The sequence below is a fragment of the Entelurus aequoreus genome, linkage group LG02 (assembly GCF_033978785.1).
Source record: "Entelurus aequoreus isolate RoL-2023_Sb linkage group LG02, RoL_Eaeq_v1.1, whole genome shotgun sequence".
NCBI lineage: Eukaryota > Metazoa > Chordata > Actinopteri > Syngnathiformes > Syngnathidae > Entelurus > Entelurus aequoreus.
In genome coordinates, this window is record NC_084732.1 from 48,899,036 (window position 1) to 48,924,482 (window position 25,447).

The 25,447-nt window shown below is 40.3% G+C and overlaps 1 protein-coding gene across 3 annotated transcripts in view; it reads right to left on the reverse strand.

Annotated features, from left to right (window-relative positions):
* The window catches only part of cpne7 (copine VII), a 136,401-nt gene that overhangs the window by 16,486 nt on the left and 94,468 nt on the right, over positions 1–25,447 (reverse strand). For all 3 annotated transcript variants that reach the window (XM_062028259.1, XM_062028265.1, XM_062028276.1), the window contains exon 12: positions 121–175. In XM_062028259.1, the coding sequence (XP_061884243.1) occupies positions 121–175 (55 nt within the window). The remainder of the gene's footprint in view (positions 1–120; positions 176–25,447) is intronic.

A 25,447-nucleotide genomic window follows, 5' to 3' on the forward strand; every position in this document is an offset into this window, starting at 1 on the left:
CTTAATGGAAATCAAAATGTGCACTTCCTGGCTATTTGAAAGTGCACCAGAATTGAGCTTGCATAATACTGTGTGATCTGAAGCTCAATAAAATACAGAAAGACAAAGAACACAACTCACCTCGTAATTTGGAGGGATTCTGGCACCAAACCCCAAAGCTGAAAATCTTTTATCACTGCAAACAATATAGAAAAGTCATCACTCACATATACAGTACACTATTAATGTATAGTGAGTACAGTGTGCAAGCTTTAGACAGTCATCTCAAACATGTTCTTGCTTTATCCATCTGTTCCATTTCCAAGGTCAAACCTCCCGCTTGTTTGCATTTCATGAATGTTAAAAGCCTGAATTACAATTTGAACTTTCTCCCACGGTCCCCGCAGGCAGCAGCTGTGCTTCTTTTGTGAAAGAGCAGCTCTCGAGTATTTATCTTCTCCACTTTCCCTGGTCTGTTTAGATGATCCGCTAATAATGTAACACAGAGCGCCTATTATCAGGCGAGGAGGGACAGTATAACAGTGGCAAGATGAAGACTTTTGGTCAACACACGAGTTAAGAGATTAATTTTGAGTTCACCTGATACAAAATATTGCATCATCTTCTGAAGTGATGTATGTCATGCCAACTTTTTGGCAGAATAGGAATGCCTTTAAGGGGAACTGCACTTTTTTGAAAATTTTGCCTATCGTTCACAATCATTATGAAAGACATGATGACGGACGGATTTTAATATTTTTATGCATTCTAAATTCTAAATATTCAATAAATGTAAAGTCTGCTTACAGTGGAGCCAATGAGAGCTCCATTATTTCGCCCTTAAAATCTGATAAATAACCATTCAAAAAGCGCCAACAATATTCAATTTACATTTCCTGACTTCAATATTGACCAAGTATTATTGATATTGTTAGTATAAGCAGTAACGCACACAAACTATTTATAGCAGCGCCGTGATCACAAGCTTGTGTCCCTATGTTTACATCATCGAGTGGTCAGCTGCTTCCTCGCCTCCTTGCTCCCTTTACGTTTATTCTAGGTCATAAATCATGCCTCTCACCTGAAAGGTAGATGGCTGAGAATATAACCCGACAAGTTGGAACACTTTGACAGCCGTTTCAGGACCTGCAACTGGCGAGGACGACACAAGTGCTCCCAAGAAACACCATCCCCAACGCAGTTGCACATATTTTGTTAGGGGCTTTATAGGCAGAATTGAACTGCTCACACAGGCTCCATTGCAAGCGAACTTTTGATTGCATTTATTTAATATTCATAGTGCAGTTCCCCTTTAAGAAATGGCCTTTATTCTACCACAAGGAGATAAATATAATGAATACACCCTGTGTTAATTATACACGCTCACATACATATATCATTATTAATGATGTCATGAGGTACAGACCTGTAAAGAAAGCCATGAAGAAGAATGTGTGTGCCCTTAGCACACACGCTAAGTTAAGTTTCACTCACAATTCTTAAGTTAAGTTTCAGTTTCATGTTGAAGGGTGGCAACTCGGGAAGACAAAAAAGCCTGGGAAGACGGGCAGCCATTAGAGAGACTGCTTAAACCTCTTAATAACTTGTTTGCTCTCCCTTTAGGCCTGGTATCTCAGTTGTTTATACTTACTCCTATATTTTGTAGAATAAATTGTTAAACATATTTTCTAGTCACCTCTCATCATTTTAGACAGCCTTAGAATTAATGAATCTGGGATGACACTGTCTTTCTAAAAGGGAGAATCTTAATAATTGGTGCCTTGACCCGGATTCTTTGGCTGTCTTGTGGCAAAAGTTTGGATCCACCACCCCCATAGCTCACCAGAGGACGTCCACAAATTTAGGTAAAAACTTTTTTTTCTTTTTAGAGCGATTGGTACATTTCGATTTATGGTGAAGCTGTGGGATGGTGTCATCAGACACAAGAGTTCAGCTAAGTATTACTGAATGCGTGGAAAAAATATAAAGAAACAACAGTTATACACCCAACACACACAAAGCTAGGGAAATTGATTAAGTGTCCAACTTAGGTGAAATACCGATTGACTTCAGTTCAAGTCACTTCTCATCATTTTAGACAACCAAACAAAACCATGTCAGAAAACCAACAAATTTAGCTGAACTGCACCAATTTTGTCAAGAGGAGTGGTCAAAAATTAAACCAGAAGCTTGCCAAAAGCTTGTGGATGGCTACCAAAAGTGCCTTATTGCAGTGAAACTTGCCAGGGGACATGTAACCAAATATTAACATTCCTGTATGTATACTTTTGACCCAGCAGATTTGGTCACATTTTCAGTAGACCCATAATAAATTCATAAAAGAACCAAACTTCATGAATGTTTTTTGTGACAAACAAGTATGTGCTCCAATCCCTATATCACAAAAAAATAAGAGTTGCAGAAATTATTGGAAACTCAAGACAGCCATGCCTTTATGTTCTTTACAAGTATATGTAAACTTTTGACCACGACTGTATATATAATATTGAGATATAAACATTGTTGGTCAGTCACATCATTGCTACTGTAGATGTACGATCATTTTGCCATCTGTACAATGTACGATCAATAAATCCACATTTTTACAAACAAACAATAATTTCAGCCCCATGTATCATTTTGTTATATGGGCCCTATCCTACATTTGCAACTTTTTGGACATATGTGAACAGTGATATCTCAACTTAAGAGCGCCCCAATTTAAGAGTGTTATGGCTTATTTGTGTGCTTTAAAATGCAAGCAAAAATGTTAGTTACAAGCATTCCAGCCATTAGTTAGCAAAACAAATACTACAGGAAACTCTGTAAGATCCACCCAAAACAGCTAGCTTATAGCTAGAGATGGACATAACTTTGTTTTCCAAGCATTGGAAGGAAGAAAGTCAGTGGGAAGGACAGTGCTGGGAAGAAGAAGAAGAAGAAGAAGAAGAAGAAGAGGATGATATTCATTGAATTATAGAAAGAAATCATCAAAAACCAGCATTACACAAGTGATCTACAAAAAAGGTTGACACAGCTCTGGCCTGTGCAAAGTACGTAAAAAAATATCATACAGCCACTGCTTGCTGCAGAAGCTAACAACACCAACAAGCAACCATGAGCACGACAAGAAGTTGAGGTGGAACCGGATTTAAAAGCATTAGTAGGAATTCTACAAAGCGATATCAACAATATCCAGGAACAGATTATCAAAGGTGTAAAAAACAATGTTTCACGTCTCCAAGAGCAAATGATCAGAGACAGAAAATAATCTCGTAATGGTATGATGGAATTCAGAAAGTTCAGAGAAGAAATTAAAGATTCTCAGTTAAGACAACACAGCATTAACAAGGGAGGTGGAGAAGCTGAAAAAAGAGAATGCAACATTGCGCCAACAGTTGAATGCCAAGCAGCAAGAAAACAGCCATTGGGACAACAACAGTGTTGTGGAGAACATTATAATGGAGATAGCAGCAGTGCGCCAACAGTTGCATGCAATGCAACAAGATAACACTAAATTGAAGAACTTCAGGGAGGAGATGGCTGCATTGAGACAACAGCTCAATGCCAGTCAACAAAATATCACCAATCTGGGGAATATCAGTGTTTTGGAAAAGCTTGGTTCGCTTGCTTAACACGACAGAATGACATCATCATAGCAGTTGACAACAGAGGAGAAGCAGACGACATGGACGCTGCTTCGACAGAGCAACAAGTAGTCAACTTTCTGCAATCAAAGGGAATTGATGTGGATATTAACACCATTGGTGCTTCCATATCACTAAATAGAAGAGGCAACAACACCACGTTAAGCTCACCAACAGGAAATCCAAAATAGCATTGCTGACACAGGGAAAAACGCTGAAGGGTACAAATGTGTACATGAACAAGGACCTCACTAAACGCAACGCTGAAACAGAGGCAAATTCAGGGAACTCGGAGCGCCAAATGTAAAATCTACTTTAAACTTGAATGGGGGTCCAGAAGCAATAGTCCTTGTTGTCAAAGACATCAAGGAACTGGAGAAATATCAGAACTACCAGCAACCACAACAACAACAACAACAACAATATTGGAGTCTGACGGAAAACAAATATAGACTACAAAATTACAACGTTTTAAGGGATTACCGAACAAGAAGATCTGTACTCAGGTGCACATTCATCTACACTTATAGACATTCATCGAGCAACACAAAAGATTGCTTAACAGGAATGTATGGAACTGAAGACCTTAAGCAGCATAGATCATAGTAGTCCGGAATTAAAATTAAATAGGGATATAGATCTAGATACAAATTGTATCTTTCTTACCTGGAATAATTGTTTTTATTATACAGACGAACAATATAATGAAAACATTAAAATTGACAACAAACTGTCGATTATAAATTTAAACAGCAGAAGTTTGTATGCAAACTACAACAATGTGAAGCATTTTTGGAACAATTCAACGAACCCTTCAATGTTATCGCTATCTCAGAAACATGGATAGATGCTAAAAAAGGAATGGATTTTGACCTGGAAAAATATGAACTAAATTACATCAACAGAACCAACAAGAACGGAGGGGGAGTAGCTGTGTACGTGACATAGAACTTAAACTACAAAGTGGTAAAAAAACATATGTCATTAGCTATTGATAATATCTTAGAATGTCTAACCATTGAAATATGACATAAAAAAAGCACAAACGTACTGATCAGTTGTATATATAGATCACCTAAGTGAAACATTGATACATTTGAGAACTGGATTAGGGCAACTTTTACTGAAATCAGTCAAAAAATAACTTACTTATGTGAAGACTTCAACATTGACCTCTTGAACCCTAACAAACAGAAGTCCATAGATGACTTTATTGACACAATGTATAGCCTGAGTTTATATCCTAAAATCAACATGGCCAAGCAGAATCTCAGGACACAACGCCACACATATTGATAATATTTGTATTAATGATTTTGATAATAATACCACAAGTGGTTTGCTAATATCCTACATCAGTGATCATCTGCCAGTTTTCATAATATATGATGGAAATTACAAGAAGAGGAACGTTGCTGACAAAAAACATTTGGAAGAATATGCAAAGAACAAAGTATGACAGCTTTCAAGAATGATCTGAGAGATCAACGTTGGGACAATGTATACAGTGAAAATGATGTATATGGTAATTTTTTTAATAGTTTGTTGATGCTTTATGACAAATATTGTTAATTGAAACAACTTATTAAGAAGCAAAAGGAAAACAACTTCGTAAGAAGCAAAATAAAAACAATCAACCATGGTTGCAACAAGAAGAATACTATATTGAACATTTATAACACAAAGATCTACGGAGACAGAAAACAAGTCAAAACTTATAAGAAAAAGCTAACTGGCATACTACGAACACGTAAGAAAGAGTATTCCAGTCAATTATTGGACCGGAACAAAAAAAATATGAGAGCAACATTAATTACAATGGTGCTAAGAAGGATTGTCCTAAATAGTTCTCAGAGGGAAGTGTAAAAAATAACAATATGAACAAAGTAGTTGAAAGCTTCAATAAGTACTTGGTGAACACTGGACTAAATCTGGAGGAAAAGTGTCAGGAACTGCTGTCAGTCTTGAACCCCAAGATACACAGATGGCAGGCATAGCGCAGGAAAACATGACTTTAATGTCAAAAAACAAATAGTGCAACTGGTAAGTGCACATGCAGGGAAAACAGGAAACAGGCAACAGATTACAGGAAACAGGCAACAATATACAGGATACAATCATCGAGCCCTGACTGGAGGGCGAGGCAGGCATAAATAATAGCCTGATTAGCAACTGCAACCAGGTGTGCCAGGCTGCCAATCAGGGACAGATGAGGGAAACGAGCGCTCAGGGAGACATGCAAGAAAATGGAATCAAAATAAGAGCGCTGACAGGAAATAAACACAAACAGAGGAAACCCCAAACATAATCAAATTGTCAGTAATAAGCCTGATAAAAAGATTCCAGATCCTGAGTCAGTTGAGGACTTGAATGACACCATAGACAGAAATCCCCACTTGATGTTCCTCAAAGGTGTGACAAAACAGGAAATAATCAATATTGTGAAAAAATGTAAATCCAAGACCTCAACTGATTGTAACATAATTGATATGGAAACGATAAAAAGGTTATTGAATAGATTTCAGAACCTTTAACATATATCAGCAACCTATCATTCCAAACAAGCAAATTCCCAGATAAAATGAAAATAGCAAAAGTAGTACCAATTTATAAGACTTGAAACAAACACCAGTTTAAAAACTACAGACATGTTTCTCTACTTCCACAATTTTCTAAAATTATTCAACAATTTTTTAACAACAGATTGGACACATTCATAAATAAAAATGAAACACTTACAGACAACCAATACGGATACAGAGCCAACATTTTAACATCATGGCATTAATCGAAATAACGGAAGAGATAACCAATGCAATAGATAGCAAAACATTTGTTTATGGATTTAATTAAAGCATTTGACACAATTAGTCATAATATTTTAATTAAAAGTAGGTAAAAAAGGTATGGAATCAGAAGGCTGGTCTTGAACTGGATAATAAGCTACTTACCTAACAGGAGCAATAAGTGAAGATAGGCGAACACATGTCTATAGAGCTGAAAATATATTGTGGTGTACATCAGGGATCAATACTTGGATCAAAATTGTTCAATCTTTACACAAACGACATGTGTAAAGTTATAAAGGACTTAAAATTAGTATGATTTGCAGATGATACAACTGTGTTTTCTTCAGGAGAGAACACACAGAAGCCAATACAAATAATAACAGAAGAACTGGACAAATTAAAAAGATGGTTTGACAAAAACAGACTCTTTGAATCTCAGTAAAACTAAAATAATGCTATTCAGTAACAGTAGAAGGGAAAGTCAAACACAAATACAAATAGACGGAGTAGATATTGAAAGGGTAAAAAAAAACATTTTTAGATGTAATAATAGATGATAAAATGTACTGGAAATCTCATAAAGTAGCAAGAAACCCGTCAATAATGAATAAAGCAAAACATGTTCTGGTTTAAAAATCACTCCATATTCTCTACTGCTCGATAGTGTTATCATATCTGAGTTATTGTGTAGAAATATTGGGTAACAACTACAGAGGTAGGCTTCATTCACTAACGGTCTTAGGGCATTCAATTGATCGCAACTGGACAGTTTGGTTTGTCATGGAAGACCTTTCGCCTCTCGTCCGAGTAGGCTTCATCAGTTTGTGCTCATAGACTTAGATTGGTCAGATCTAGTCTGGTCGCTGCTGCCAAGACCCCAAATATTTATACTCCAAAACCAGGAGGGTGTGCCTGGGCAAGGATGGTTTCACCCTATTGTAGTGAGAAAAACAACTGTTTTGATTCAAACGAGCAATCCTACTGTCAAAGCCAACGACAGTCGTTGTAGTGTAATTTCCCCCCGTTAGCTCTGAGGTATCGTGTGGCAGAACGATCGTTGTGGATCGACTACTACCAGTCCAAAATAGTCGGAATTCCCCACGTAAACCTTCCATTCAGATGTAAATAAATGGCACAAATGGCATACTGGTCACCTTCTGTGACCAGAATGTTTTTAACTGCTGTTATTTGTTGGAGGCTAAATTGCAGTATTTTGGTAATGGTTGAAAGGACAGTGTTGTATGTGGGAGATAGGTGGTGTCCCTCTATTCAGGGATGGTTTTTCAACCTTGACATGAGATGGCTTTCCTCACTCCTCTTTCATACAATTCGTCCTCCCTGTCCAAAATCTGTACATTTTTGTTCTCAAAGGAGTGCTGTTTCTCCCTGAGGTGCAGAGAGACAGCTGAGTCTTGGCCTGAAAAGTTTGCCCATCTATGTTGTGCCATGCGTCGGCTTAGTGGTTGTTTTGTTTCCCCAATATATGAATCAGTGCATTCATCATTACACTGGATAGCATACACCAGAGTGTTTTTGTGGGTGTGGGGTGTCCGGTCTTTAGGATACACTAGTCTCTGTCTCTGGGTGTTGCCTGGTTTGAGGTGTACTGGGATGTTGTGTTGGTTAAAAAAATCTTCTGAGTTCCTCAGATAGACCTGATACATATGGAATGACAATATTTCATCAGTTCAGTTACTGTACAGGTAGGTAGTCTTTCCTGCTAGTCATTGCTGCATGTCGCACCTCCTCTGGTGCCCACGGGTCAGCTGCAGGATCATCAGCTAGGAACCACCATTCCTCAACGTTTCGCTCCTTTAATCACTAGAACGTCTCCTGGTGGCGGAGCAGTGAAAGAGACGTCTCCCTGTCACCCCCTGCAGCTGATAGATGTTACCCCCTGTGGCTGCTTTCGGGGTTAGTTGTTTTTTCCCCTGCTCCTGGCGTGTGGCTGACAGCCCCACGTAGCCTCGGCAGCCAACCTCCACTGAGTAGATGGTAGTCTTCCAGCCAGCCTACCGGCACTCTGCAGCCAGCTCTGCATACTTGGCCTTCTTGCGCTCAAAGGCTGCTTCAATCCCCTCTTCTGCTGGCACTGTCAGCTCAATGAGGTGCACCGCTCTTGCCTTGCTGGACCACACCACGGATGGAGAGATGTAGCTGTGATCTCCGTGGGGAACTGAAGCTGCTTGTTGAGATCAATCCTCATGTCCTACTCCTGGACGGGGGAGAAGGGCCTCGATGTCTCTCTTGGCCTGGTGTGTCTTTGTCCACCCCCTTCCATGACAAAGCTGGTGTGGTTCTCTGCAGGTTTTTTGTTGCCCAGTCGACACCCCTCCAGCACCTCAGCCAGTTTTCCCAGGACCTGGTCGTGACGCCATCTATAGCGCCTCTGGGAGAGTGCGATCTTGCAGCCTGACAAGATATGTTGGAGACTTGCGTTAGGAGCATAGCAGAGTGCGCAGTTTTCCTCATTCCCGAACCATTGATGATCGTATCGTAAGTAGCACGTATGAGGAAACTGATCCTTGTCTGTGGGATCTTCCAAAGGTCAGACCAACTGATCTTGCGGTTGACAACTCCCTCCCAGGTTGTCCAGCTTCCTTGTTGGCACTGCGACACAGCCTTGATCTTGTAGCGATCTTCCTCTATTCTCGACACCTCTGCCCCCACCATCTCCTTCCTCTCCTTGCGGTTAGCCTTGGACCAGAAAGGCGGCACTTTTCCCCATTCTAGCCCTGCTCTTCCTGCCTGGACTCTGCCCATGATCTCTCGATGTTACAGCCTGCTGACGGCTTGGTCAACCTCAGCTTGGGCGTACCATCTTCGGCCAGTGGGAACCTTGGTGTTGGCGTTTCTCACTCACAGTGGACTCCCTTAGCTCGAGCATCAGCCTGGACTTCTCCTGCATATAACCCAGCCTGATGGGCTGCAATGGAAGATGTAGTGCATTCTTCCCAAAGAGGTCCGTTTCAGAAAGGCACCGTGGCTGTCCGAGCCACTTTCTGATGAATGCTTTGGCTTTTCCATCCATCTTACTCACAGCGGAGGACGGGATCTCACTCATTTTCAGAGGCCACATCACCCTCCTGTATTTGCAGGTAGCACCAGACCTTATACTTCCCGGGGAGTTGGCTCTGGTCGATCTTTGCCAGGCCATCCGTGAGCTGTTTCATGACGATCCTTGCCATCTGTTTGTCAGACAGTTTGGCGGTGTACTGCCTCCCCAGGCTTTTAATGGTTTGCTCCGAGAGGAGGGGGATATTCTCTTTTCTGACGACAAAGGTGGTGTTGTCGTTTCTGACTCCCCTTCTGAGTGACAGGCTGTGGGATTTGGATTTTATATATATATATATATATATATATATATATATATATATATATATATATATATATATATATATATATATATGTATATGTATATATATATATATATATATATATATATATATATATATATATACATATATATATATATATATATATATATATATATATATATATATATATATATATATATATATATATATATTGTGGTACCTGATTCTCACCAAGCCACAAGATTGGTTTTGCAGCAAGCCGAAAAGGGCATTTATTGTACAAGTCTTTTTAGGAAGGGCGGGGTGTGGAAGTAGTAAACTTTAAGTGTCCATTAATAAACATAAATATCTCCCATCTGGGGCTCTCAATCCTTCACACAGCACACTTCTTTAAAGGTCAAAGGTAATTGCCTATCAAACAAGAGAAAACATAATATCAGAAAACATTTCTCTAATAATGTCATTAATGGGGAAATAGTGGACGCCTGGGGCACCTCTCTGATGGCAAAGAGGACATATGGAATGAGGTGATCCCAGTCTTTCCCGTCTTCGTCGGCTACTTTTTTTAGCATCTTCTTCAACGTACAGTTGAAACGTTCCACCAGGTCATCTGTCTGAGGATGATATATAGAGGTTCGTATGCGTTTCACTTTCAACCATTTGTACAGCATGGTTAGCACTTGTGACATAAAACATGTGCCCTGGTCCGTTAAAATCTCATCGGCAATTCCCACTCGGCTAAACATCATACACAGTTCACGTGCTATCGCTTTGGCTGAGGCTGTGCGTAATGGTACAGCCTCAGGATATCGGGTGGCATAGTCTAGTATTACCAGTATGTAGCAATGTCCTCTGGCTGACTTTGGGAGTGGTCCAACGATGTCCATTGCCAGACGTGAGAACGGGGTGCTAATGATGGGGAGCGGGACCAAGGGGTTTCGATAGGTGGGTCTCGGTGCATTTTTTTGGCATTAGGGGCATTCCTTGCAAAAGTCTTCTATGGCTCGTTTCACACCGGGCCAATAGAAGCGGGTTATTATGCAGTCATACGTCTTTTGTACACCTAGGTGAGCCCCCAGCTGATGAGTGTGGGCAAGATAAAGCACTCGGGAGATATGAGACTTAGGCACCAGCAGTTGCTCAATTATGTCCCCGCCCTTAGTTAGCACCCCTCTATACAGAAGGCCATTTTTTATCAGAAAATACAGTGAATTAAGTGCACTCACCCCTTCACATTTCTGTTCGTCAATTTCCACGACTTGCTGTCGGGCCCAGCTGAGGTTCTGATCATTCCACTGGGCAGTGGCAAACTCGCCCGTTTTTGGGTTGATGCTCTCTTCTGGTACGGGGGAACTCCACAAAGGGGTCCCCTTCCTCTTCTGCCTCCTCCTTCTCCTTCCTGCTCTCCCGTCGCTCCTCTTCAGCCGAGCTGTCACTCCGTGGGGCCTCTAACGAGGGCTTAAACGCAGGGCAGGCTGCAAGCGGTCTCATATTTTTGAGTCCATTGTTGTGACGGCAACGCTGCCGTGGAACGGCACCTGGAATGTAGCCCGGGGTCCAGTAACGGCCAAAGAGTACACAGTCGGACCCGATGAGTAGGGGAACAGGCAGGTTTGGTACCACTCCAGCTGCTACCAGTGCATCACCTCAGGGTGTCTGAACGTGTATATGGCTCACCGGATACTGGCGGACATCTCCATGTACGCACGTCACTGGAACGGTGTCTTTGCTGAGGAGTCCGGCCAAGTCAGCGTGTACCAAGGTCACAGCGCTTCCACTGTCCAGCAATGCATGTGCATCGGTCCCTCCGATCTTTACTGGAAGGCTGGCATGTTGTCGTCGTCCACTCCCCGTGTGGAGGCATGGTTTGCCTGCATCTGAGCTGGGGGCTGTGGCCATGGAGACATCACGGTCGCGTTCCGGGCACGCCCAAGACATGTGGTCCGGGTGTCCACACACATAACATTTCCGACGTGGGGCCCGACTGGGTCTCTCAGGGGAAGCACCCTGAGGTCGGGGTGGGGACGGAGCTGGCGGTCGCGCCCTAGCCTCTCTTCCCCGGTGGCTTTGGCCGTTTCCATACGAGTGGCTCTCAGCATTTCCATGCTCACTTGGTGGTTCTCTAATAATGCCACCAACTGCTCCACAGTTGAAGGGCTTACTTGTGAGGCATACTTCCGGGCATCAGGCAGCAAGGCTCGGATACTGCGGTCTATCACCAGTCTGTCTACAGAGGGGGGGTTCCCTTCGCTCGTTAGCCAGCGGTGTGTTAGGCGGAGCAGTGCGGCTACCTGCTGTTGCGGGGGTTGTGTGGGCTGGAAGGTCCAATTGTGATATCGCTGGGCCCTGGCAGGCAGACCGCACCCTTGGCTGTCGAGAATGGCTTTCTTTAGTTTCTTAAAGTCTCGAGCATCCGCCAATGCCAGGTCGCTACACACCCGCTGGGCTTCTCCAGTAAGGAAAGGTGCCAGAATGGATACCCATTCAGCTACCGGCCACTTCTCCCGGGCCGCAGTGCGCTCGAACAGCTCCAAGTAGGCTTCCACATCATCCTCACCTGATAACTTAGTTAGGACCGCAGCGGGTGCCCGTGTACTAGCCACATCTTTAGCAACTTTGGTTACTAACTCTTGTATTGCACTTTGAAGTTCAGCTTGGCTTTTTAACAAAGCACTCAGTGCTTCTGCGTGTGACATCATGCGAGGTTGGCGTGAATCAGAGTACCTGCATTCTCCACCATATGTGGTACCTGATTCTCACCAAGCCACAAGATTGGTTTTGCAGCAAGCCGAAAAGGGCATTTATTGTACAAGTCTTTTTAGGAAGGGCGGGGTGTGGAAATAGTAAACTTAAAGTGTCCATTAATAAACATAAATATCTCCCATCTGGGGCTCTCAGTCCTTCACACAGCACACTTCTTTAAAGGTCAAAGGTCATTGCCTATTAAACAAGAGAAAACATAATATCAGAAAACATTTCCCTAATAATGTCATTAATGGGGAAATAGTGGATGTCTCACTTACCGCCTGATGCACCTGCCTTGACACAGAGGAGAGCCAGACCTGAATGAGGCAGAGTTAAGAACAGTTTGTAGCTGGGCCCCACCTGGCCACACAGCTGGTGGCACTTCAGGCTGATTGAGCAGGTACAGGGGAATGTACTGCCCCTCGATGATGCGGCCAAGGCTGGGGCATTGTCCTCTGTGTTCCACTCTGCCTCCATGCCCTGGCTCCTCCCCTGTGAGGTGCCTACCTGTCAGGCGGTGCCTGAGTGAGACTCCACTATATATATATATATATATATATATATATATATATATATATATATATATATATATATATATTCTACAGGCCTGTTTCATGAGGGGTTCCCTCAATCATCAGGATATTTTAATAGAAGCATTCACACACCATGGTTTATATAGGGCTCAGAACGGGTAAGTACAGGCAGGCGTAGGGGCGTGGTGATTGGCTCATGTGTTACCTAGGAGGTGATTCCTTCTGTGACGACATGCTGATACAATCTCGCTGCGCTTGTTGAGGGATGACAGGTCTGGGCGGTATATGATAAACAGTTTCTCTTTTAAGCATAGGTTGCATCATTTATTACCACTGTTGTAAGGTGTGCTGAATGCAAGAATTTGCCATGTTATTGAATATTCAACATTATTGTCTTTGAGGTTCCAAATGTGTTTGCTGAGTTCTGTAGTATTTCGCAGGCTTTGGTTTCTGAAAGAGGCCTTGTGATTGTTCCATCTGGCTTTGAATTCTCCCTCGGTTAATCCTACGTACGTGTCGGATGTGTTAATGTCCTTGCGTGTTACCTTTGATTGGTAAACGACTGATGTTTGTAAGCACCCCCCGTTGAGAGGGCCATCAGGTTTCTTGCGACAGTTGCAGCCTTTGTCGGGTTTGGAGTCGCTCTGTCTGGTGGCAGACGGCCCCTTTGCAATTGCTTTGTTGTGGTTTGAAATGATTTGTCGTATACTGTTCATGCAGCTGTAGCTCAATTTGATGCTGTTCTTGTTGAATACTTGTCTTATGGTGTTGCCTTTGGGGAAGTGTTTGTCGATCAGGGTGAGGAATTTGTGGCCAATATTAGTTGAGACGTTTTTACTGTATGGGGGGTTGTACCAGATAATGTTGTTTCGTTTTCTGCTCTTTTTTGGTTGGTTTCCTGGCGTGGGTTCGTAGGTGAGGGTGAAGTTGTATTCGCTTTCATCAAGTGCTTTTTGGTACAGGGGGTTGCTTGGTCGAATTCAGCTTTGCTAGATGACAGCATCGATAGTCTTTTATTAATTCCGGTAGGTATTCTTTTCGTGGTGGTGGGTGGGTGGTTGCTGTCATGGTGCACGTATTGGAGTGTTGTGTTGGATTTCGTGAATGGTTGGTAGCTTTTATTTCTCTGTTTATCATATACCGCCCAGACCTGTCATCCCTCAACAAGCGCAGCGAGATTGTATCAGCGTGTCGTCACAGAAGGAAACACCTCCTAGCTAACACATGAGCCAATCACCACGCCCCTACACCTGCCTGTACCTACCCGTTCTGAGCCCCATGGTATGTGAATGCTTCTATTAAAATCTCCTGATGATTGAGGGAACCCCTCATGAAACAGGCCTGTGGAGATGAAGTAGTCTTGTGATTTTTTCCACACATACATACATATATATATATATATATATATATATATATATATATATATGTATATATATATATATATATATATATATATATATATATATATATATATATATATATATATATATATATATATATATATATACATATATATATATATATATAATATCACCTTTTTCCTACTCATCCACTCTGTTCTTGTTATTTCTGGAACTGGATGCATTTTTCACAAACGACTAGCTGGGGTAACCACAGGTTTTGAGGGCTTCCCTCAAATGCCTATGCTCTTTCTCTTTGGCCTATGGGCTGGTAGAAACATAATCAGCTCTGTGTTGTAGGGTTCTGATAACGCCCAGTTTGTGTTCCAGTGGGTGGTGTGAGTCAAAAAGTAGGTGTTGATCGCTATGTGTGGGTTTTCGGTAAACCCCGACATAGAGGCCCCATCATAACATTAGAGGAAATCTCATTTAAAACATTTGTATGCACGTACAACACTCAAGACCTTTAGTTTACACGTATGTGGAATGAAATTAGGGAATGGATTACACAAGGAAATCAAAGCACCAATATGATTCAGTTTAAGAAACTGTTTAAACTACAAGTGTTCACAAAGTACAAGCAAGAACAATTATGATGAACATCTTAAACCTTTTAAAAAAAAAAGAGAGATTATTATTTTTCTATTTAATATTTGTTGACTTACTTATGGTATATTTCTTGATTTATTATGTATTTATTCACTGTTCTGTTACAAACAGAGAAGAAGGAAATAGGATAAAACTGCTACACGAGGGACATGTGGTAGAAAATGGATGGGTGGATGGATGGATATGAAAAGGGGTAGAATTAACTAAGCTTTGCTTCTTCCTACTCCTTTTCGGATGAGCTGTAATGAAACAACTGGAAAAATGTGATGTACTACATTGTATCGTATGCATGTTTGAAATAAACTGAATTTAACTAAAAACACGAGAGAGTTTTGCCAACTTGGCAAAGCAATTTGAGCGTATCACTGCTAGCCTGCACCATACTGAAGCAAAATTAGTCAATTATACCAGCCAAAAATATTACAATATTATCTTAACAGCGAACATGTATCCATGAAAATATAGAAAAACTGCTGATGGAGTGTTTGACGGAGACAGAGCTAAGAAGGAGATACCGTAGAAATGCACTTTAGGGTAAATGTTGTACATTAGAATAGGATAGGATAGGAGAGACTTTATTCAACCCACAATGGGGAAATTATAGGGTTGCAGTGCAGATACAGTAAGTCCACAATATCAAGGTAAAAACAAGAGGGAACCGTCAAACAACACAAAGGACATAAACAACATTAAAAGATCGTAGAGGTGATGGAGCCAGCTGCCACCTGAGCGGCACCATCTCTACACATAGCCACAATATAAGACAAAAAACAAATTAACAACAAACACAGACCGTGCACAAAAGATTGTACCATGCATACACAAACAAAACAAAACAAAAACACAACTCCAACAATTACATACTGTACACTGCAGTGTACGCCATTGTTACGTTACTTCATAAAACTACTGTAGTTGTTTGTAGTACATTCTATTGTATTGTTTTAATATATGTTTTTAGTATCTAAAAGTTATGTTCTTCTTATTAAAAGTGAACAAGTAATATGTAATAAAACTGTACTGTTTTAGGGGCCCAAGCACCGATTAAATTGATTTAAATTAATTTAAATAGGACATGTTGGTTTGAGAAACAAGTGTTTCGAGTTAAGAGCTCCGTCACAAATCCAATTAATCTTATAATTTGAGGTACTACTGTATGTTTCAAATATTGTACTCTTATTTTACATGATGTAGAGGGGCAATCATAAGGTTGGTCTGTTTTTAAGTTATTCCTGGTGTCATTTTTATGGCACTCCTAATTCTCTGAACAGCTGGCCAACAGAATCTTGTGAATGGGGATGGGCAACGAAACATGGTTCCATAATGGCACCGGTGCCACCGTAATTAACCACACTAAAAAAGGAAGTATCTATCACTGCCTCGTTTCCGTGCTAAATGAATACAGACTGAGCAACCTGCAACAATTGTTTGGCGTTGATGTTACACACATAACGTCTTAAAAGTAATGTCAAGTCCCCCCAAAAGCACAAAGAATTTGACACTAGTTTTAACATTGCTGCCTCTGGCTAAATTGGTAGCAAAATTTTATTTGGAAGTCCTCGCCCTACAATACAGTTTTTTTACACTTTTTTTATTTATGTGGAACAATTTACAACTTACTTTCTTGGTAGCTCACATCCGCTGCTCAGTACCGTTAATATTTAATGTCCTGATCCTCTGTTGTATACATCAGCAGGCAAAACAAGAGAAAAAAAACTAACCAAAAGACAAACCATCATGTAGCACAGTGGTTGAAAAACACTGGTTTAATGCATCCAGCGGGGCATCACAACAAAATTAGGCATAATAATGTGTTAATTCCACAACTGTATATATCGGTATCGGTTGATATCAGAATCGGTAATTAAGAGTTAGACAATATCGGAATATCGGATATCGGCAAAAAAGCCATTATCGGACATCTCCAGTTTTAAGTGTTGTACGTGCATACAAATGTTTTAAATTAAATTTTTCTCTAAGGTTATATTTTTCCTCTTTTGTTGAGAAGAATTGTTTTACATTCTTGGGTAGCAGGTTATAGTTTACTTTGTACATCATTTTAGCTCTTTGCAAATTTACCAAATCATTGAATTTTAATATTTTGGATTTATTAAATAAAGGGTTGGAATTTTCTCTATATCCAACATCATGTATTATTCTAACTGACCATTTTTGTAACACAGTTAGAGAATAAAGTGTACTTTTGTAGTTATTTCCCCATATTTCTACACAATAACTCAGATATGGTAACACTAGCGAGCATTACAGAATATGGAGTGATTTTTGGTCCAGAACATATTTAGCTTTATTCATGATAGAAATATTTATTGCCGCTTTATTTTGTAAATTTTTTACATGAGTTTTCCAGTTCATTTTATCAATTACAACTAAAAATGTGTCATCTGCAAATAATACAAATTGTAAGTCTTTTGTAACTTTACAAATACCGTTTATATAAAGATTGAACAAAGATCAAGTATTGATCCCTGGGGTACGCTGCAAGATATACTGTATTTAGCGCTGTTGACATACAGTATCTTCACCTATCTTTACGTATTGCTTTCTCTTGGTTAGGTAGCTTCTTACCCAGTTTCAGACCAGCCCTCTGATTCCATATCGCTCCAATTTATTACATCATGACATCATGATTAATGGTGTCTAATGCTTTAGTTAAACCTATAAATACTGCTGCTGCACACTGTTTGCTATGTATTGCATTGGTAGTTTCCTCTGTTATTTTGATTTAAACAATTGATGTAGAAATGTTAGCTCTGTATCCATATTGGTTCTCTGCGAGTATTCCACGTTTGTTTATGCATTTGTCCAATCTGTTGTTGAATAATTTTTCAATGATTTTCGAGAATTGTGGAAGTAAAGAAACATGTCTGTAATTTGTACATCGGTGTTTGTCTCCAGTTTTTGTGTATCGATACAACTTTTGTTATTTTTATTTAATCTGGGAACGTGCCAGTTTCAAATGATAGATTGCCGATATACGTCAATGGTTCTGAGATTTCTTTAATAACTGTTTTTATCACTTACATAGCAATTCCGTGACAGTCAGTTGAGGTATTGGATTTACAATTCTTTACAATTTTGATTATTTCCTCTTCTGTCACATTATTGAGGAACATGGAGTTGGGATTTGTATCTATTGTCTCATTGAAGTCCTCAACTGATCTGGTTTTTGGAATGCTTTGCTCTAGATTGGTACCGATATTTACCCAATAAACTATCTGTACTTCGTTCATATTGTCATTTTTTTATGGTTCCAAAGTATTGGGGGTAATCCTACCTAGCACTATTTTAAAGATACTGTTTAGGATGCCCCATGCTGCTCTTGTGTTGTTTTTGTTCTTGTCTAATAATTGACTGAATATGTTTTATTACTTGTTTCCATGGACAATATTGATCATAAACTATAATGAAAGTATTCAAATATTTACCCTATGATTCGTTTACATAATTTTAACTGTACGCATTGTCCCTTTCTTGCTCAACGTATTTGTTCTTTCAATTTTGACATACAATCGCATGTCTTTTAAACTTGAGAACAATCTGACCATGCAAAAAACATTATATTAACACAGAGGTGCCCAAAGTTCAGCCTGTAGCTCCAGTTTTGTTGGCTCGATGCGTATTGTTGCATAAAAAAATAACCAGTAAAAACAAAAGATCAAAAAATTGCGATGTAATGGGGAAAAAAAGCTGAAAATTTGGTACTAATAAGGTGTGTCCAAGCGTATTTCACCAAGGGTCTCATATTGAAAAGTCAAAGTATGCGGGGGTCATTTATATTTTTTGTTTATTTTGTAAAAAAAAAACTTAGGGTCAGCTTTGTGTTATAAGTAACAGAGTATTATTAGTAGTTATTAGTATAAAAATGTCAGCTTTTTCTCAATACATTACTTTTTTTTGCCTTTTTTAAAAATGTTACTCTTATATTTCTCCCTGTGTAATATTTTTGTAAAGTACACTTTGTCACCTATAACACATAGCTAAAACTAAGTTTTGTCTTTAAACATATGTAATGTCTGTCTTTATTTTTTTTTAAATTACAAAATACAAATATATAAAATGGCCTTTGTATACTTTGGACTATGTTATGTTATTAGTTGCAGCATCCCTGTATTATTAACATACTGTATATTAAAAAAAAATTGTTAGAATAAAATGCTTGTCCCTCTGACTTAGGGTTTCAAAAGCAAGTACGTTATTTATCAATTTGTACGTAAAAAAAAAATTGAATAGTCAAATCCATGGGGAATTATGTAATAACATAATAAGGCGATAATACACTATAATTCATATATATTCACTGTAACAAGCGGCCCTCTGAGAGCAACCATAACTGCAATGTGGCCCTCAATGAAAACAAGTTTGACACCCCTGCTCTACTGTATCATATGATTGTTGTTGTTATGTTACTTAGAATCAACAAGGCTGTATAAATGAGAGTCATCTGCTATTTCGGGATAATAGATAATATTATAATATATATATACTAATATATAGTAATATTATATATAATATTATATAGATAATAGATTATCAGCAGTACAGCCTGTTTTTATTCATTGACACATATGCTTTCTGCTAATGCAAATATGTTTTAATTATCCATGTTTTACAGATGTTTCCACCACAAGGCGACGTCTATCTGTCTATATTGGTATGACCACTTCTGACAAATAATTTCCATCATATGGGGGCTTTTGCTGCAAGCGGCACGACAGTCTTTTTTATCCCACTTTGTCAGCACGTGGCGCATAATAGCACTCTCAGCGAGGTAAACGAGCATCTGCCCACACAGACAAAAGCTTGTCATGTTAGCTCCATCATGCACTCCTCTGCAAGGACTCTAAAACCCACATCACCTCGATTCACTAAAGGCTAAAAGGTTTGCTTGCCCACGTTTTGTAGCTCACTAACAATTTCAATTTTGCAGGGAAGGGCTGCCTACACTGTCCGCAGCATGCAAGATGTTCCTGTGTTTTCATGTAAACACACACACAAAGATGAAGCTAAATGGCAGAAGTATTCACTGTTTTCGGTTATCGCTGGATTGCTATAATTAGCCAGACAGTCCTCCCCTGACATTCAATAGGAGGATCTGCATAAATCAGAATCTGGTGTTAATCCTCATCTGGCTTAGTTGAGACAGACGAGGAGGTCTTCCTCTAAAACAGGTCATGTGCTGAATCATTTCCCATTTAATGATGCGTACCTGACGAACTAATATTTCAAGGAACTTTATTGCCATACCAGCACACATGAGAGGGCACAAAATTGGTACTTTGTTTTTGAATGATTATTTACAAAACGAAGCTCAAACGTTTTTAATTGAAATCAAAACAAAATGTCACCTCCACTTCCTGTTGGGTTACTTCATATTCCTGCAGGTGCATGAGTGCCATACAGGCTAATGAGCCTACTACGCAATCAAAGGGGAGGAAGTATCGTTGCGGCAGATGCAGGATCATAAACCTTATAGTTATTCGCATGAGGAAGCACATCGTGCAGTACATGCAGCAACGCATATTCTGTAAATAGCACAGCACACTGATGGGAACAAACCATATATACCAGGGGTGTCCAAAATGCGTCCCGGGGGGCAATTGCGGCCCGCAGCTATTTTTTTTAACAGCTCGCGGCACATCCTAAAAATAAAAAATAAAATGATTAAATATTTTTGGGGGAACATAATGCATATTTTGTGTGTTTGCCATATAAAAAACAATGTGTTTCTTTGACAAAAAATGCATAAAACAAATAACAATAACAACTTGAGTGGGACCTTTTTGCATTCACAATAATTTTAGTGGAACTATTTTTTAAACTGTCATTGCTCGAAAAAATAATAATGAATTAAAATCAATGGTGTTAGGAACTATTGACCTAGTTAAGGTCTCAAATAGTTCACATCAAATATTCCACCTTGAAAAAAATTTGGGGGGAAATATTGCATATTTTGTGTTTTAGCCATAAAAATAGGGTTTTCTTTAACAAAAAAAAAAGGGCATAAAGCATAAAAAAATACATCTTTATATTGACAGATAGGACCTGAAGTTGATCTAGAGATTTAAAAAAAAAAAAAATTACATATGACTTATGGTTGCCATTTTTATGGCTGCGACCCTTCCGGGTCTCCAGGACCATTCTTGGACAGAGCCCTAAAGGTTAAAAAAATGAATATATTGTAAGTGTTTTGAATATGAAAAATATCACAATGGCCGCCCCATGCTTTGATTTGTCAGTGTGAGGCCCCTGAGTGGAAAAAGTTTGGACACCCCTTAAATATACTGTATACATTGTCACAATAACTCAAAGTTTGCATTCAATTCGAAGAGGTTTCAGAAAGCAGGTAAAAACCCAAAAAAGGTTGTAAAGATAGTACAAGTACAATAGGAGACGCACATTGGACAAACGTACTGCTTAAGACGGCCAGACAAAGACTAGCATTTTAAATTCACAAAATAAAAAAAGAATGAGGCAAAGTTGGAAGGGTCGTGGGAGGTAGGAGAGAGGGGATTGGAGGAGGCAGGTTTAGATGTGGAAGGACCATGATAGAACAGGTGAAATAATTGTTAATAATAATCAGTTATACAAAGGAGTGACAAAAAACTTAAGATACAGACCCAATAGCATCCCTAATGATAGCAAGGCCACAGGCCATAGAAGTATTTAACACGTTTGTGTTTGACACTCCTGACGATAATGGAAAGTTGGATGTAGTGCTTAGCAAATTTGATGCTCACTGTTCTCCGAAGAAGAACGAGACGTACGAGAGATACGTGTTTCGGTCTCGTACGCAGCGGCAGCATGCGTACGATAGCTTCCTGACAGACTTGCGGCTAAAGGCGTAGTCCTGCAACTTCGTGACGCTGAAGGACTCCATGATCCGGGACCAGATAGTCTTCGGCGTGGAGGATAAAAAAGTCAGAGAGAGGCTACTACGAGAGATGGAGCTGACGCTGGCGGGAGCCGTTAAGATCTGCCAGGCGAGTGAGCTGTCCCAAAAGCACTTGAAGACATTCAGCGAGATGTCTGCAGTCGCCTCGGCGCAGAGCGACAGCGCGGCAGCGGTAGGATCAGTGTCGTATCAGCGGAGACGGCGCACACAGACCCGGCCTGCACGGCAGTCGGAGAACGTGATGATAAACTGCAAGCGCTGCGGCACACAGCACAAGCCTAGACAGTGTCCAGCGTTTGGTAAGCAATGCTCCAGTTGCCAAGGCAAGAATCATTTTGCTAAACAGTGCTTCTCCAAATGGAAAGAGGGGAAGAAAGGAAAAACTGTAAACGTAGTAGATGAGCCTGATCTCAGTGACACGTTCTTAATATGGCAAATTCGAAAAGTGAACAAATAAATAAACCAGACACTGTAAATGACATCACTAGAGAAGATAACTGGATAGCTCCTCTAATGATAAATGGGACTGTAGTTACCATGAGATTGGACACTGGTGCGAAAGCAAATCTCATAAGCATGTGTGATATAAAGGCAATGAAAAATAAGCCACGAATAAAAACAAAAATAATCTGGACTGAAAGACTACAATGGACAGCCAATTAGATGTTTGGGCACATGCAGGTTGAGTGTCACAGTTAAAGGAAAAGTGCACCACCTATGCTTCTTTGTTGTGAATGAGGGACGTGAATCACTTCTGGGTGACAGAGCCTGTGAAGAACTGGCACTTGTGAAAAGAGTGTTTAGCATTATGCCAACCACAAACCCAACAAATGACTCTATGGACACAATTGTTCAAAACTTTCCAGATGTTTTCAAGGGTTTTGGTGTTTTGCCCTTCACATATAAAATACAATTGAAAGAAGATGCCCAACCAGTTGTGTATGCAGCACGCAGAGTTCCAGCCCCACTGAAAGACAGCCTAAAGAAAGAACTCGACAGAATGATCATGCTGGGGGTGATCAAAAAGGTTAATGAGCCTACAGACTGGGTCAACTCAATGGTCATCACAAAGAAAAAGAATGGTAAATTGAGAATACGTATGGACCCAAAAGACCTAAATAAGAGCATAAAGCATGAACATTATCAAATACCTACACGTGAAGAGATCATCAGTGAAATGTCAGGTGTCATCTACTTCACAAAGCTTGACGCCTCACAAGGCTTCTGGCAGCTGAAATTGAGTAAAAGCAGCACAAAGTACTGTACCTTTAATACGCCCTTCGGCAGACACTGCTTTCTCAGACTGCCTTTTGGAATAAAGTCAGCACCTGAAATATTTCACAGAGCGATGGAGCAGATCATCGAGGGCTTGGATGGAGTTCGAGTCTACATTGATGACATCATCACATGGGGATCCACAGCCCAAGAGCACAAAGAGAGACTGAACAGAGTTATGGAACGCATACAAAAGTATGGACTAAAACTCAATAAGAGTAAATGTGAGTTTGGCGTTCAAGAGATCCTCTTCCTTGGAGACAAGCTGTCTGCATGTGGTGTCCAACCAGATCAAGAAAAAATACATGCAATTAGGGCTCGGCGATGTATCGATATACTCGATATATCGCGGGTTTGCCTCTGTGCGATATAGAAAATGATTATATCGTGATATCGTGATATTCGAGTATACGTTGTCACGCAGTTGCTTTTAGCTGCAGGCATTACACTACAGGCGTTTCTCACTCTTTCTTGTCTCTCCTTCTCACAGATGTAAAACAAGCCCACCTTCTTACATACGTCACATACTGTCTCGCGTGCAACGTCATACGCCGTCGCCGAGCAGAGAGGTAGCGCCATGGCTAACGTTAGCTGAGGCAGGTGGTACAAGCGGAGCAGTGCGAGTGACAATACAAGAGAGAGAAGGTGCGAAACTGATCACAAATGGAGGAAGAACAATTAATGCCCAAAAAAAACAGCACGGGGTCCATCATCTGGCGGTGGTTTGGCTTTAAGCGGGAAGATATTCAGCAGACAACAGTAATATGCAAAGTATGCAGCAGAAGCGTTGCTACAAAAGGTAACAGCACTACTAATTTGTTCTTTCATTTAAAAAGTCACCCGCGAGAGAATGAAGAGTGCTTGAAACTCCGCACGTTAACATCTCCGGCCGGTGCCACACCCAAAAAAATGCAGAAACAATCTGCACTGACACAAATGAGCCTGACGTCTTCCATTTACAGATCAACACCATATGAAAAACATAGTCACAAACACAAGGAGATAACGTCCGCAGTAACTTATTACCAGTGACGTGCGGTGAGGTTCATGGCTGGTGAGGCACTGACTTCATCACAGTCAGATTTACAAACATATGAACCCTAAAGAGTATCTTATTCACCATTTGATTGGCAGCAGTTAACGGGTTATGTTTAAAAGCTCATACCAGCATTCTTCCCTGCTTGGCACTCAGCATCAAGGGTTGGAATTGGGGGTTAAATCACCAAAAATTATTCCCGGGCGCGGCGCCGCTGCTGCCCACTGCTCCCCTCACCTCCCAGGGGGTGATCAAGGGATGGGTCAAATGCAGAGGACAAATTAGTGTGTGTGTGACAATCATTGGTACTTTAACTTAACTTTAACTTTACACATACAAACTGTAGCACACAAAAAAGCACATTTAATAAAAAAAAACGTTATTATGGTGTTACCTTTATATAATATATTGGGTTGGAGGCAATAACCAGGCGAGGTGATGAAGTAAGTCTCTTTACTGTAGACTTCAGAACAGACTCAACACACTTGACGTCAGGTGCGCAACACCACGTAAATCATTGGCCAACAAAAAAGTAACCCCAGTACGCTATAGCCAACATTAACCAGGAGATGGCAACAGACAAACAAAGATCACTCTATTACATTCCTCCCCTTTTAGAAATGTAGAAGTTACTCAAAAGAAATAAACAACCCAACCAAAAAAATGCAGCAGCTCAATAAGAAGCCAAAAAGTGCAAAAACAATAATGTTCGTGTTGGAGGAGTTGTGAATGAATGAAATATGAAATCTGTACTGCAGTCTGCAGGTGTACCTAATGTTGTGGCCCTGTCATTCACAACTCCTCCAACACGAACATTATTGTTTTTGCACTTTTTGGCTTCTTATTAAATAACTTTTTTAAATAGATTCAATCTTGCACGTGGAATATTTAAGTGTGGGCTTTAGTTGATATAACACTCCCGTCAGGGGTGCATTCTATGGCGGGATGCATTCTCTACCACCAGGAAGCGGGATTACTGCGAGCCTCACACAGTGCGTCTTCGCAGCCGTTTTATGATTGCTCAGCACAAGAAATACTTACACACATACAGTTGTTGACAAAATACACTGTACATTATATACCTCAGCTAACTAAACTATGGAAATGTATAATATAGTTCATATAGCAATACGGTCTCACTGCACAGCAGGCCAGCAGTTAGCAGAGTCCGCAATCCATGTTGAGGCATAATGCAGTGACGTGC